The 16,973-nt window shown below is 39.9% G+C and overlaps 1 protein-coding gene across 3 annotated transcripts in view; it reads left to right on the forward strand.

Moving 5' to 3' along the window:
- The window catches only part of ndp (norrin cystine knot growth factor NDP), a 30,842-nt gene extending 14,865 nt beyond the window's left edge, over window positions 1-15,977 (forward strand). For 2 of the 3 annotated variants that reach the window (XM_028436599.1, XM_028436602.1), the window contains exons 2-3: window positions 7,927-8,287; window positions 15,218-15,977. In XM_028436599.1, coding sequence (XP_028292400.1) covers window positions 8,081-8,287; window positions 15,218-15,442 — 432 coding nt within the window. In that variant the 5' untranslated portion in view covers window positions 7,927-8,080 and the 3' untranslated portion in view covers window positions 15,443-15,977. Of the gene's footprint in view, window positions 1-1,857; window positions 1,922-7,926; window positions 8,288-15,217 lie in introns of all 3 variants that reach the window. The other variant, XM_028436601.1, reaches the window with a different exon arrangement.
- Window positions 15,978-16,973: the final 996 nt, after the last annotated feature.

Raw genomic sequence — 16,973 nt, forward strand, 5'->3', positions numbered from 1 at the left:
TTAGTTCCACTTTTGTTATTCCTTGTAGCCTGGTAGCATCTTTTCATTTGATTTACATTCAAACTTTGTGATTTTTGAGATTTTATCAGCAGAAAGTGTTATAAATGAGCTTTTAATCCATTTTCGGAAATTTCTCACCACGGCAGACGTCACTAACCTTCACGACCGTCTGATTATTACGTCACCTAGTGGAAGTGCGTCTGATTGTCAAAACAAACGATGGCCTGTTCCTTATGGCGCTTTCACACCAAACGAGTCGAAAGCGGCAAAAGCGTCAGGTGTACATTCACAATGCATGGTGGACGCGCTTCTAGGGAGCGTCGGTGGTCCCGCTGTGCTGCTCGTTTTGAAGCTCAACGCGGAGTTGAGATTGTTGAACTTTTGGGGCTTATCGAGGCTCGTCGACCAATCAGGAGCTTTCCCCAACCGTGACGTATCAGAATAATGAGAAGAAGAAAAAACACTCACCGGAGACAGATGGACAGGCACTTCTGCTGGAATAGAGCGCCTGTAGTTGGGGTCCTGGTAGGAGATGCGAGCGCCAATGCGGGTCAGCAAGTCTAACTGGGCATGTGAGAGATGGAAGTAGCGCTGAAAGCGACTGTCGTCCAAGAGCAACTCTGGTGAATCCAGAAGTGGTGCCGAGGCGCCCTTTGACGACGTTGTCTGGCTTTATCTATCAAATAAAGCCAAGTCATTCTCTCAATAATGTAGAGTTGATGAACAGAAGTCGGAGGCGGCGTGTTCAGCAAGAAACTCCAAACTTTATTCTCCATTCAACCACACTTCTCTATAGCCCTCTAACAGTACACACACTGAGTTTGACGTTGGTCACAAGCGTCTGTATTCAATGAGCATGTGCGTGAGGCACGATTTTGATGTCCAAAATGCGTTTGGTGTGAAAGTACCATTACTCTTCTCCTAACACCTTTCCTTAACCCCGTGAAGTCATCCACAGGGTTAAGGAACAGTGGATAAGAAAGGAGATAGAAGAGGCTATTCGGTATGAAGTATGAATCAAACCACCAGGAGAGTGAGAGGAAGACCAAGAGCTGAGACCACATTCTGATTCCTGAGATTCTGTTTACTGTAATATTTATGTTTTTGTAGGGTCCTGAAGTACTAATGCTGAAGCACTAATGTTCTTGTTACTGTAAATTACTGCAAACCTGATTCAGGCTTGTTGTACTATATTACAACATATACAATCATTTAGAACCATTAAAGTGCAAATATCTCATTTTATAATAAAAACACTGATTTACCTGAAAAAAAGTCATTGAAACTTGAAAGATCAGATGTCCATCCATCCATCCATCCATCCATCCATCCATTCATTCATCCATTTTCTTCCGCTTTTATCCGGGGCCGGGTTGCGGAGGCAGCAGTCTCAGCAGAGATGCCCAGACCTCCCGATCCATGCACACCTCCTCCGAGGCGACACCAGGCCAGCTCAGAGACATAGTCCCTGGGGCGTGTCCTGGGCCTTCCACGAGGCCTCTTACCAACGGGACATGCATACTGAAACACCTCCCGAGGGAGGCGACCAGGAGGCATCCGAAACAGATGCCCGAGCCACCAGATGTATTTAATGTAATGCTCTTTGTTGTTATTGTTGTGTCGTTCAGAGTGTGTTTCCACAGTGACACTATGTGCTAGTGTTGTGGGTAAATTAGCTTCTATTGAGACGTGTATAAAGTGTTTATTTGGTGAGAAACACTTTTTGATGAGATTAACTGTTGAGCTGAGATCATGATGGACATGCTGACTGTGTTTAGAGTTTAGAACAATGCTTGTTAGTGATCGCCAAAAACTGTAATGTCAAGTTGTGGACTGTGTGTTTTTTTCTGTGTTCAGTGGGCGTCACGTATGCTAATGAGCTGAGTATGATCAAGTGGGATTCAACATTTAGCACAATTGGGTAAGAACAGATTTGGAGGTTAAGAACGTTAATTTCTGTTTTTTTTTTCTTTCTTTTTTCTCTCTCCTAACAAATCAATAATAAGAAAAATGTGAGATAACTATTTGTTGCATGAGATCCATTAATAATAACAATCAGATATATATAGCACTTTTTTCAGATACCTACGGCCCTCTGACCACCACCAACATTCATGTACAATTCATACCCATTCATCCGAGGCAATGTGGGTAAAGTGTCTTGCCAAAGGACATAACGACAATGACGTGGAAAGAGCAGGATTTGAACCTCCAACCTTTAGGTTATTGGACGACCCACTGAGCGACGGTCATCCCCATTATCACACATTTCCACCATATTTCTCCCTGTAAAACGGGCGCTCAAATGTAGCTTTAACTAGAGTTGATTCAGTGCATTTCTATTGTGTATGAATATGAAATTATTGACAGTAATTAACTCCATAAACAGCATTACGCGTGTTTGGCACAATTTCAGTAAGTTGAATGGCCTCTAATGACTGTTTAGGGAAAGGCGATGAAACAGAAACAAAACAATCATGTGTAAATTTGCACTGAGATGACAAGGAATTTGGGAGATTCTGAAAGGGAAAATAACATCACTATATAAAGAACTATATTATTATATTTAAATATTTGATAGCCCTGTGTAGACGTTTGTGGACTTATAACATCATCACTATGCAAAGCTCATTGTTTACTTTCTATGATCACAAATCACAGTTTGTTTTAAGGGCATCTGTTTTAAATCCCTTGGCTCATTAAAGTGAAAACTTATGTGGATATTTAAAGTTTCATTGGCCCCTGTGGAGGTTTCTCAACGACACTCAACACGTTTATTTATTTCATCATTTACTTTAATAGAGTTGAAGGTTAATGTGTATTTCAGACTGAGAACCCAAGCTGTGTGTGCGTGTTTGTGTGTGTGTGTGTGTGTGTGTGTGTGTGTGTGTGTGTGTGTGTGTGTGTGTGTGTGTGTGTGTGTGTGTGTGTGTGTGTGTGTGTGTGTGTGTGTGTGTGTGTGTGTGTGTGTGTGTGTGTGTGTGTGTGTGTGTGTGTGTGTGTGTAATCACTGCTCAGAAACCCTCTGAGTGAATGTTGGAGATGATTTCCAGTTTACAGATCCAGGAAGTCTGTGGTCCGTAACGGCTGCTCTTCCTTGTGGACGAACCTAAAAGTCCAGATGCTTTTTTGTTCAAGGTCGCCTTCATGTCAGCAGGTAGCTTTCCCACAAAGCAGATTTTTGTGGAAATCCAGAGTTTGTTGACATTGAAATAAGAGAAAGTGAGTTTTGTGATAAATTGAGTCTGTGGAGCTAATGTGGCGACTGGCAGGGAAACATGAGGAAACACAGAGCTAGGCTTTGTCTCATTCCTCTTTTTCTCCACCATTTTTAACCTTAAACCAGTTTAAAAATTAATGATGCACAGATACTGGTCCAATAACCGATCATTTTCAACTTTTGTAGCCAATATTCCACAATAATTTGTCATCAAATATTAGCTACAATAAATGGCATTGCCAAAATGGCAAGCGCACTGTACACCTTTCCTGAAGAACCGATATGGTTCATGAATGTGGACATCGGGGAGGCCTAGGGCAGGGGTTCTCAACTGGCCTCACCCTCGGACTCACAATATGTGTTGAAAACACACATACAGTATATAATCATTTTTAAAACACAAGTCTATATATTTCCCTGTGCAACATGCATTTCACAGCATGCCTCAAAAAAAAAGTTTTGTTCACAATAAAAGACAAGTCCAACATGAGAGACATATGTATTCAGTACAGGTCCGCGACCCAACAGTTGAGAATCCAAACATGTCAGTAGAACAAATTTCCTGGAGAAATGTTGTCTCAATAAATGAAACCTTAACATATAATTTCAAAAGAGAAAAGAAAATTAACTTGCTGGAATTAAAGAACAAGCCATGGGAGATGTATCCATATATCAGCATCTAATCAATCAGTATTACTGATTCTAATCAATCAGTATTACTGATTGATTAGAAAAACATTAGGGACACGCCCATCTCATGAAAACAAAGTAGGCTACACATTAAACACTTTTACAAATAATAAGACAATGATTATAAATTTAGCGAATTAGGAAGTAGTCGTTTATATCATTAAAAGATCAAAGTCAGTTACTTTGATATTCTGTCATTTCCTTTGATCACATTCAAAACCATAGATGGATTGTGTGATTCATTTTCCCTATTTGTATATCTTTGTTGAGAGTTTCAAAGTGTGACAGATCAAACTTGCCCTGAAGCCTGGTCGGGAGCTGGCTATTGGCGCAGACTGTCTCTATGGCAACTGACATGGTTTTATCTTTGATGAAACTACTGTTCCAGTTACAATCTGGAATAAACCCCAGTTGGGTTTCCCCTGGGTTGATTCAACATTCTGACAATTTTTTTTAAACACCAAAACCGGGAAAAGGGCTGGGTTCTGGAAAATGAATCAATGATGTTTAAAAACGTTAAACTATTTGGTTTTTTTACTTGTTCTTGAGGTGGAATAGTGAGACTGTAATAGTGTCTGACTGTAACGGGTTGAGCTTTAAAAATCCACTTCATTTGGGTTTGAATGAGTTTGGGTCAATTACTGCTCTAATGTAGGCCTCAGAGATCAATAATCAGATATCATTTTCTCCTAAAAAAAACATGTAAACAGTTAAAATTACCACTTGAACATCTGCTTTGATCTCCACTGTAAACATTCTTTTATTGACATTGTTGGTAAAGTTTGGTGTATTGCATTGTGGGATGTGGAGTCCTGTAGACGGATGCATAGAAGTGTTTTTAGTTCATTCTTACGGTGATTTCTTGGCCTTATTTTATCAACTGTTCATACGCTCAGATCTGTGTGCACGACGTGCGTTCAACCAGGCTTGCGCTTGCCAGCCGGATCAAATAGCAGATATTTACACTTGTAAGCTGTGGGTTAGTAAAGTTAATTTAAACTATCAATAGGCATTGGTTAAGTTAGTTATTGAGAATTGAATTTAAACCTCAGCCCAAGTCCACTCCAATACAGAAATGATGTTCAGTGTTAGGTTTATTCTCCTCCACAGAACGTTTAAATGAGCTCCTTACAGGAACATAGGGCAGGATGTACGGTATAAATCAGACTCCATGGTGACACCACGGTGATTAGTGTAACCATAGTCATCAGCCCAGCCATCAACTGTTTGTTGATCACCAGCTGATACTGTGGATAGAGGATGGATACCTGACTGAACCCTGACGGGACCCTGCGGCACCCGTGTCGTTTGCACTGCAGAATTCTTCCTTTCCACGCACTGATCCGCGGTGGATGGAGCAGAGGATAATTATAAAGGAAGACGCTGTTGAAACATTCCTTTTTCTGCACAATAACATGGATTATCCTTATCTTTGATACATACTGTAGATTCTGTAAATAGATCTGATGGGTCTCTTGCATGCACTGCGCCCCTGTTTGTGTTTCACTTACTCTTGGTACCCGTGCACTTTACTGATGTTGCCATTAACAGTTGTTAATAAAATCGGTGCTTACCACTAAAACAAACGTAAATATGTCATTTCTTTGAGAAAAAAAAATTAGGTTTTCACTCGGATGACAAAATGTTGCCCGATCCGCACTCCAACTGTGACACGCTTATTTATTTACTCACGTTTATGTGACTGTTTACTGTAAGACCTGTGCACATGCCTCTGCGTACATCTGTGGAACCAAACAGTAGTTTAGTCCACTGTGCTTGTCTTCTTCCAGTGTCCAAGCTGTCTTCTTCTCATTCTTTTTTTATTTACGGTACTGGGCCGCCTCTCCAAGCCGTTGTGAATGCGCACCAGCGTCATTTGACACCACGTCCACAGAACTTGGTGGTAAAATCAGACTCCAAAAAGCAGTACAAAATGTATCACATAATGTTTTCGGTAGAAATGTGTATGGGCTCATTCTCTTTGGAGCTTCATCAACCGTTAGAATAAAAAAAAACTTAAAATGAATGTTTATTTTTTCTCAAATCCTGCCCTATGCTCATTAAAATTCCAGTTTTCACACATTTTTGTTTTTCTTCACCTCAGCTGTGAGAGTGTTGATTTTCATCTCAGAAACATTTCTTTTCTTGCCAATATTTGTTTGAACTCAGTGGGCGGAGCCTCCCAATTGGGAATATTTGAGGGCGTAACATGTTAATGATTATCAAATTCAGCCTCCGCATTTATCAACAGCCGATCATTTAAACGCTGGGATTGGTCAGATACGAATGTATCATAAGTCACATGTTGCTCCTGTCGTACGACACTCAGATTTGCACCCGTTTTCACGCAAAGGTTGAGGAATACAGGGACAGATCTTAATCCGGACAAAATTGAATGTCTGAGGGATTGAGGTGATATGACAGGAAATACATTGAGCAAACAACAGGAGGACATCACGTAAATGAAATAATTGACTCGATCCCTAAATATTCTTTCTCTCTTGTTTTTTTTGTTCACTTTTAGCTTCAGTTGAGGTCACTTTTGTGTTTATTTTATTACTTTAGTTGTGCAGCGGTTCATTTTCTGTGTATTACAGTAATTAGTTGTTTAAGCCGTGCTGGAGTCCTTAATTAGAAGTCATTTTGGTTTTTCTTCGGTAATGATTTTTCCTGTGTGAGAGAGATTTTATCAACTCCTCCTGTTTCCACTCAGGTGTTCCTAAACTCCCAATTACAGAGCCTGAATATTTAAGGTGTGGTTGAACAGTGAGTTTTACTGCATCATCAGATCTGTTATTGTTTCCAGTCTGATTAGTTTGTCCATTTTTTTTAGTACTTTAGATTTTCAATATCTCTGATTTTCACTTTGTGTGGTTTTTTTCATTTTGTCTTTATTGGACAATGTTTGTATTTATGTGTTTCATTAAAAGAGCAATTTTTATTTTGGATTCTGAAAGTTCTGTCGGTCAGGATTACTGTACCTGTTGGTATGTATGTGAGTGTAAGTGTGTAAACCAATGGTGTGAAACTCATTTCAGTTCAGGGGCCAAATATGGAGCAGTTTATCTTCAGTGGGAAATTGAGTAACTTAATCATTATTGTGCTCTAGTTTGCACTTCCACGTATAGATAAATGATCAAATATGTACGACACTGTTAATATCAGAGCAATAAGTGACAGATATCAGTCCCTGCAGGATCTTCACTTTGAATTTATTTGATGTTTTGGTTAATTTTTGTGTAATTTGGGAAGATTTTGCAAAAATAATTTGAAGAAAATTGCAGGAATTTAGAAAAATGTTGTTCTTGTAATAATTTCACATTAAAAATGACATACATGTGATATAAGCATGGGGAAAATGTAAGCCCTGCTAATATTGTGGACTTTCATTGAATTTGTGTATTATTTTGGGGATATCTACAACTGAATTCGTTGGTCATTTACACAATGATTCATGGCTTCTCTGACCTCTTTGCTTTCTGCAGAATTGGAAGCTTTAAAGGGCCAGATTTGGCCCCCGAGCCGTGAGTTTGACAAGTGTGGTGTAAGGCCTGTCAAGAACAATTGTGAGAGAGTTTATTCTATAAAAAATAAATAACAATACTTCCTATTGTTTGGCAGTGGTTTGTTCTTGCGTCTTCAATGTCTTTTTGGATTGTTATTGATATTTGAGGTCTTCTTTGACGCCACATTGCTAGTAATACAAAAGGACGATTGTGGCGTTGTCTGATTGACAGGATGATGGAAGAAGAAGAGAAAAGACCTTGAAATGTAGAAGCATAATAACTCACTGGCAGCAGTGAGAGGCAGTGGTTAGTTTAACCTGTTGGATGTTTGTACATGGTTTAGGCTTTTCCAGGACCTTATCTTCAGTGTGTGTGTGTGCGTCTGTGTTGGACCGATCGTTTTTAAATTGTCGGAATTAAAATATCTTGCTACAAAACTGTGCAAATCATGCTATTTCCTCTAATGGTAGCCGATTATGTTTTCACTGCTGCTCTGTGCTGTTTTCCCAGGCTTCGATGGAATAACAGGGCAGAGGATGGAGAGAACTGATGGAGAACGACCCCCCCTCCACCCTTCTTCCTCTGACTTGCTGACTTTGATGGTCCTGTGTGCTAACAGGAGATAGAACCCTTCCCCTGTCTGATGATACACACACTGTGAGAGATGAAGCCTTTGATCTCCAGGACGCCCCCCTCGGGTCTCCTGCTGGTCCTCATGTTCTGCCCCCTGTTGGGCTTCGTGGACTCTGCCAGCAGCAACAAAGTCAGCAATAAAGCACACCCTCACCTGGGGGAGGCGGACCCAGACAGGTGCATGAGGCACCACTTTGTGGAAACCATCACACACCCCATTTATAAATGCAACTCAAAGGTAAAGACGCACGCACACACAATAAAGAGTTTGGTTTCTCAGATTGTTTGGTCAGATCTAACTCGTCCTTGGACTTTGACGGAAATCAATATAGATCAATTAATCCCACAGGGTAGAATTCCAAACAGACCCTGGGTGGCTACATGCTAAGCTAAGCTAAACACATGGGACTGGGAGCTAGAATGGAGTTTCTTCACAGTCTCAAAGAAAGAAGAACATTGACTGAGGCTGTGTTGAAAATGTCTCACTCAGTACTACTATACACGACAAACTCAATGAGTATATACCGTCTACTACTGTATATACTATAAGTATGTTTAGGATGATGAGCGTTTACACTGAAGTAAACTTCCAAGTGTCCCAAACCCTACAATGACAAAGACCTGAATCACACTGAGGCTAAAAATCTCCACCTTTGAAAGTTCTGAAAACATGTGAAGTGAGAAAGTGACCAAGTAGAATATCAACATGTGTTCATTTGATCCATAAAACTCACAGGATCACATTTCATTCCGACATTTCAGAGTTGTTCAGAGAGCCTCCATTGGGCTACTGACAACTTGCGGTTAACTTCAAAACAAGAGCCCCATTTACAAAAGCGTTAAAGAAAACAAATGGAAGACAAGAAGAATATATTTTATTTTGAAAGGAAGATGTTTGATTTTTAGCTTGAAGCTGGTGTCACGGTCTGAGTTTACCTCGTACTGAGATTATGAGCATGCGCACTACGGGAAAATGAGGTTTTGCTAGTTCCGCTGTGAGCTAAGATTGAATGGCTCCTTTTTGTAGGGAAAATCCTTTTTAAAATGTATCCTTCCTTTCACTAACTTCCCATGGCAAGCTCAATATGGCAAACTGAGTGACAATCTCAGTCAATAACTTTCAGCAATATCAATACAAATAGGAATACTTTATTCTCCAAAAAACATGATTATAATAAAACTCAATACGAAAACGAATTATTTATTTTCCAAAAAAACATGATTAAAATATGCATTGCAATAAATAACAGTTAACCTAATGTAATTTTACAATAATAAGCTGTTGTATTCATATAAATCTGATCATGACAATCATATTTTTTAATCATTGGTTGATTTTTTATCAGTACAGTAATCTGTGTGCATGTCTAATCCAGCATGGGTACATCTCAGTACGTAGCAGTCACGTACTGAGATGGTCAGAGAATCTTAGTACGGAGGTAAACAGAACATGACACCAGTCCTAAGACCATTTTACATTCTGCTTGCAGTGCATCATGGGACGGTTGAGTATGACTAGTGTGCCCACCGTGCATATATAAAAAATGTCCCAAACATCCAGGTATTTCTCGAGTACTCAATCTTTTTATACTATCTATTGCACATGTGTCAAACTCAAGGCCTGGGGGCCAAATCCAGCTCTTTAGTGCATTCAATTCGGCCCACGGGAGACAATAAAAGTGACAGAGAAAACATGAATTGTTGTTTACCAACAAAACTCTGCACTATTTTTAGGGAATGCAGTAATTTTTAATAGCAAAATGTGGAAAGAACTTAATTTTTTCCACAAATCTTGCAATTTCTCACAAACAATTCCACAAACTTCCTTTAAATTACACAAAAATTGGTTACAAAATAAAGAATTTTCGAAGTGAAGATCCGGCAGGGACTGAAATTAAAAACGAGGGCACATTTCCCACCTGAAATCTGTGGCCCAATTTAGATTCAACTGGTACAAAATGAGTTTGATATCACTGATCTATTGTGAACGCTCTACAACTCATTTTCACTTCAGACCAAGTATGAGTAATACGTTAGTATGATATTTACAGCACAGCCATAGTCTTTATCTGATCAAAAACTATTGTTTCTAGTAGTTTTACCTAAAAACAAAGGTCTGTTTGTGTGGCCTAAAGAGAGACGTTTAAAGTGACTCAGGTCTGGACTGTGCGTAGGTGTGATTGTGATCAGGACTGCATAGGTCTTTCTGGCTGGCGTTCCTCCTACGGTCGCTACATTCCCGTCGGCCCCTAAACGGCCTCACAGCCTCCTGAGTCGTGTCTTTCTGTCAGCTGCTGCATGTCACCACCCGTGTCCCCACTTTGTCAAAAGCCTGTCTGGAGCCGGAGCACGCTGACACACACACACACACACACACACACACACACACACACACACACACACACACAGACACTGGAGTGTTGTCGCCACTTTAAGACCATTTGTCTGTGCCCTCCATAATCTCCTCTGTGTTGGCACCTCCTTTCATTCATGAGCTGTTACTTCAAAGGCAGCGACCGTCAGTGTGTGTTTATCAAGCTGATGACGCAGGGGTGACATATCAGGGTGTCCAACACACACACACACAGACACACACACACAATGCTGCACAGACACACGATGACTAACAATAATTCTACCATTACACATTTAACTCGGATTTATTCAAACAATACGTTTCAGCTTTTAGACACAAAGTTGAGTAAACTCAAAAGAACAAGAGCTTATTTTTATAATAAAAAATCAAATTGTCTTCATTTTTACTCATTGTGTAGAGCAGGGATGGGCAACTGGCAGATTTTGTGTGGCCCCCAAATGGAATCTCCCAAAAAGTACTATTGAACTACAATCTAAAGAGTTTGTTTGACACATGGTAGAAAAACTGAAAATAAAATGAATACAAACAACAGAAGAGCACACAATAAGAAAAGAAACCATGCAAAATGATTTTGAAAACACAAAATACACTAAAAGATAACAAAAACAAACAAAATGAGCTAAACACAGTCAATAGTTTCAAAAATACACAAATACACACTAAATAACAGAAATTATTTGTTCTTTCCTGTGTTGATGCTCAGATTGGTCATTATTATAATGACCAATATATATAAATGCTGGCATGAATGAATATAACGTAGAATAGAATGTGCCTTTATTGATCCCAGGAGGGAAATTCACTTTTTCAGCACAGGGAGTAGGCGTGAACCATTTAACAGTGCAGCTGATACTGTCATTAGAGGATGGACACTTGACCGAAGCCTGACAGGCCGGGTTGGGTTTGGACAGATATTTAGAACTGGAGGCCGGGTTCAGTCACATAGTGTCTTTGTGTGCAGCAGCAGTAGCAGTGAGCACAGCTTCAGCGCTGCAGCAGTAGCAGAGGAAGACAACTGTAAATGTTGTTTTATTTTGAAATGCTAAACCGGAACTAGCACCTGTTAACTTCATAAGCTATACACTGAGACAGAGGAACACCTGCAGCTCACTCCATGCTGCTGGATGTTCATGTTTATAATATGTGTGTGAATGTAGTTCTATAAGAGGTTCATGCTTAAAAATAGATTTCAACTATAAAGACTGATGCTGGGGATGCTTGATTGAGAAGCAGGCTAAAGTGGTCAGTTTCTACTCAGTCTTTCTATGTGTATTAGCTATGATGCTAAGAAATGCTAATAATGTAAAGTAACTGATATCTGTGGTTTTGTTTGTCTGAACTTAGTTCTATGTTGTTAATAAACATCAGTGAAGAAACTGGTGTCTTGAATCCAATCAATGGGCGGTATAACAACTGTGAAACATCCACTGTTGAAACATTCCTTTTTCTGCACAAGAACATGGATTATTCTTATCTTTGATACATGGATTATGTACAGTAAATAGATTCACTGGGTCTGGTAATAAAAGAGGGCTCACCACCAAAAAAAACGTAAATATGTTATTTATATGAGGGAAAAAATAGGTTTTAACTGTTGGGTTTTGGTCAGGCTCGGACAAAAAAAATGCGGTCCGATCCGCACTCCAACTGTGACATGGTTATCTATTCACTCGCCGTTTATGTGACTGTTTACTGCAAGACTTCTGCGCATGGCTCCGTGGAACCAAAGACTAGTTTGGTTCACCGTGCTTGTCTTCTTTCAGTCTTCAAGCCATCTTCTTCTTCTGCTTCTATATTTCCAGCAGAGTTGACACCTCTCCAAGCCGTTGTTAATGCACATCATTTGACGTCACGTCCGCAGAACTGTGCAGGAAATTTGGCCCCAGAACAGCAAAACAAACAGTCTGTTCAAGGCAATAGGAGAAATGTGTGGACACGTTTGGTTTTGAACACTTCATCATCTATTAGCATTAAAATTATTAAATTGAATGTTTATTTTTTCCCAAATTCTGCCCTGTGGTAAGTTTCTTACATAAGGCTGACATCGCGCTCAACTAGTCTGGAACACTCAGATGGACTATGATTTTATCCTATTCTGTTTGCCCTTCTGTTCACTAACCCCAACCAGTCAAAGCGGATGTCTACCACCTCTGAACTTGGTTCCACTGGAGATTTCTTCCTATAAAATAGAGGGAGTTTTTTCTTCCCACTGTCACTACATTTTTGTTCATGTGTTGGGTTTTTTCTTTCTTATTATGGACTCTATATTTTGTTAAGCGCTTTGAGGTGACATTGTTGTAATTTGTGCTATATAAATAAAGTTGAATTGAATTATCTGTCATTAGCATGATTAAAGCGTCTTCAAGACTGTAATTAAGTGTCGTTCACTAAATTATGACAACTTTCGCTAAATTCTGACACCTTTGGAGCTATGTTGGCATTTGGGTTAGGTGGATGGATCTACTGGGGTTAGGTAGGGTTAGAGTTTTGTAGGTTTAGGTTTAGGGGTTAATTTTAGAGTTTGGTAGGGTTAGGGGTTTGGGTTAGGGGTTTGGGTTAGGGGTTAGGGGTTTGGGTTAGGGCTTAGGGTTAGGGGTTAGGGTTAGGGGTTTGGGGTTAGGGGTTTGAGTTAGGGGTTAGGGGTTTGGGTTAGGGGTTTGGGTTAGGGGTTTGGGTTAGGGCTTAGGGTTAGGGCTTAGGGTTAGGGGTTTGGTAGGGTTAGAGTTTAGTAGGGTTAAGGTTAGGTTAAGAAGTTAGGTAAAGGGACAGGGGAGTTCTGAGCCTCTCCCAGTTAGATAGAGAATCAAAGGCAGACAAGGGCCAACGCTTGTCATTTGTGTTCTTCTCTTCCTTGTGTCACTCATTAAAAAGGTTTGTGATATTGTATCAGTATGTATGTGGTGTCAGCCAGTGTTGGGTGGTAACAAGTTACAAGTAACACGTTACCGCCCCAACGTCACTTTTGACAGTAACTAGTACTGTAACGCAATATTTTTTTAAAGAAATAACGCTGTTACCATTATATAGTGCATTTGTACGTTACTTTGCTAGCTGCAGTGTACTTCCTGTTTACAGTGGCGCTACATATTTTTGCGGGATGCCGTGCCAACCACGGTAAAACAGTAGAAGAAGAAGCATTGACAGTGTGTTTCTGTTTACATCACGTGCGCCAATCATAGCGAGTCAATGCGAGAGCAGGACGAGCTTCTCAGAGTGGAAATACACGCATCTCCAAAAGATGCATCAGTGAAGCTAAGCTAACGTTGCGGCTGGATTTTAACGGACTGTGACTGTTATCCGGAGACAGATCAGGCAAACTATTGCATGGTATGTTGTTGTAAATAAGAAGTCTGTCGCTACTGCTGAGTCACTGCTAACAGCAGCTCATTAGCCTGATATGTTTAGCATTGTGTAGCTGAGAAACATGCTGTGAATTTGTTTTTCCACATTTATTTTTATAAGCATTTTCAACAGCAGAATGTGCACCTGGAATATGCACAGCTTACTTTACATTACTGTGCTAAGGCTGAAAAGTTACTGTTTTGCACATCATTTATGGTTGTTTTATAGCAGTTGATCAACAGTGGATTATTATATTATTACAGCACTGAAATGAAGCTGTATGGACACAAATGACCCAAAATAAATAATACATTCTTTAATTCTAAGTAACTCAAAAGTTACTTTTTCCAGTAACGCATTACTTTTTGGTGTCAGTAATCAAAATAGTAACTGAGTTACTTTGTGAATGAAGTAACTAGTAACGGTAATTAGCTACTTTTTTTCAGTAACTAGCACAACACTGGTGTCAGCGCTATTGTGTAAAAATGGGACAGTGAACAGAAAGAGGGGGATGGATGCACCATCTCCATTCAGTGTCTGTGTGGACACCCTGTTGTAAGATTACGTGTTGTGTGGTAGGAGGGTTCATAGAACTGTTAGCCGAGGTTCAGAGGTGGGGACCTGTTTGGGCTTCACCACAACCAGGTCTGTTTGGACCTCTCCTAGCTTCAGCCTCCCCCCCCATTACCCGGATAAGGTATGGGGTGGAGGTGGAAGTGTTTATATGTGTTCTTGTAAGATTATGTGTAGTGTGAGGATTAAGAGAACTGTTAGCTGAGGTTCAGAAGTGGGAGTCTGTTTGGGCTTCACCACAACTGTGTCTGTTTGGACCTCTCCCAGCTCAGAGCCTCCCCCCCTCCTACCTGTATAGGTATGGGGTGAAGGTGGAAGTGTTTTAGTGCATTCCTGCCTGCTCTTTCTGGGTTAATATTATGGCGTTCAATTTTAGGTGTTACATTTTTTTTAGGTTTTAGTGTAAGTTTCATCTAGTGGTTGGTGTTAGGAAGGGGTAGTGGTTGGGGGTGAAACCTCGAATTTGGTCAGAAAAGTGGAGACGGAAGCGGTTGGGGTTAGTGTAAAGGTTCATGTCCAGGTATAGGGTTAAGATTAGGGGTTAAGGGTTAAGGGTTAGGTTAACAAACTACACTTTATGACAGCCTTAATGACACCTTATCCATGCTAATGACAGGTGTCATGTCATAGTAATGACAGCGTAATGTCAGCTATTATGTGTCGAACTTCAAGTAAAGTGTCACCGAACAATTTTAGAAAGTTTACTAGCCTGTAGTGACATCTGTGTGTGTGTGTGCGTGTGTGTGTGTGTGTATGTGTGTGTGTGTGTGCGTGTGTGTGTGTGTGTGTGTGTGTGTGTGTGTGTGTGTGTGTGTGTGTGTGTGTGCGTGTGCGTGTGTGTGCGTGTGCGTGCGTGTGTGTGTGTGTTCCTCTCAGATGGTGTTACTGGCGCGCTGCGAGGGCCACTGCAGCCGCACCACCCGCTCTGAGCCGCTCATCTCCTTCAGCTCGGTGCTCAAACAGCCTTTTCACAACTCGTGCTCGTGCTGCAGGCCTCACACCTCCAAGCTGAAGGCTCTGCGGCTACGCTGCGCAGGAGGGACTCGCATCACGGCCACGTACAGATACATCCTGGCCTGTAACTGTGAGGAGTGCAGCTGAAGTCTGCACATTCACACACATCTGTGACGCGTTTAGATTATGTGAACACAGGGGGCGACATTTTGCGTCAAACTCACTTTAGTAGGGTGAACATATTTTGATTTCCAAAAATGAAGTAACTTGGGCCAAACTTGGCATTCTCAAAGTACTCCACATTGTTTTTATCTACCTTGTAATGGCAACATACAATATAATAGATACCATAAGTTGTTTTTGTCCATGAAGTTTAAAAATTAATTTCTCTTTTTATAACAAAGACCTAAAACAATCAAGTCAATCACGTTTATTATATATTCTAACAATCTGTCCTTGAAAATTCTCATATAAACCTTCTTAAAATCTCTCAATCATTGAAACAACGAGAAACATCTCCTCCTAGAAATTAAAACTATAACATACAAACCATAAGGCTTAAAGACTTAAATAATAATTAAATATACACTTTAATAAATAACTGTGACCTTAACTGCCTATGGCAGTGGTTCTCAACCTGTCCCGCCCTTGGGCCCACATTTTGCCACGGACATTAAATCGCGACCCACTTTTTTTTTCTTTTTTTTTTTTTTTTAGAATTCAGCCAACAAAATTTAGTTTTTCAAAAATAACTGTTGAAAACACACATAATAATATTTTTTCCAACATAAATCTACATATTTTTCTGTGTAACATGCTTTTCACTGCATGCCTATTAAAAGAACAAAAATATTTTCAAAATAAAATACAACATGAGAGACATTAAGCATTTATTTAATTTTGACCAGCTGTCTGCGACCCACCCAGTACAGGTCCGCGACCCACTTTTGGGTCCCGACCCACCAGTTGAGAATCAATGGCCTATGGGATACGATTCTCTGAGCCTCCATGGGGATTTTATCATCCAGGAGGGTTTTCCTGCTGACATTCTTGAATTAAATCCATAAACTATGGAACCTTGAAGAACTCCAACCTGTCTGTCAATAGAAGAGGATTTAACACCGCTGATATATGTACACAGATATCTACTTTAGACTCCTTACATCTTCCCAATTGCCTCGTTGCTTTCTATGTATGTAGGAGATGTAATACGCGAAAGAAAGACAAACACGAAGTTGCGTTGCCAGGTTGGTTTATGTTGGTTAAGTTTAAAGAAGACAGTTTATGATCATTTTTGGTGGATCTTTAACACATTGTACCGAATCATCTGGAATATACATGACAATTACTCCAGAATATGAATTACCAACAAAATACACAAAAATGACTCCAAAAACACACAAAATGACATAAAAATATTGAAAAGACAACAATAATACATCAAATGGCTCAAAAAACACATGAAATGTGAGAAAATGTATACATAAACCCTCCAAAATCACACAAACCCTGACTTCTTTGGTCTTCTCTCTATAATATTGGATATATTATAACATATTTGATAATATCAGAGTGATTATTATTTTAAATGCTGACATTAATGTGAGATAAAATCCTAGTTGTGATCAAAGTTGCTCATCTCTGTTATAAATGATGGAGTCTGAGATTGTTCTTGTAG

This window comes from Gouania willdenowi, chromosome 21 (assembly GCF_900634775.1).
Source record: "Gouania willdenowi chromosome 21, fGouWil2.1, whole genome shotgun sequence".
Classification (NCBI taxonomy): Eukaryota; Metazoa; Chordata; class Actinopteri; order Blenniiformes; family Gobiesocidae; genus Gouania; species Gouania willdenowi.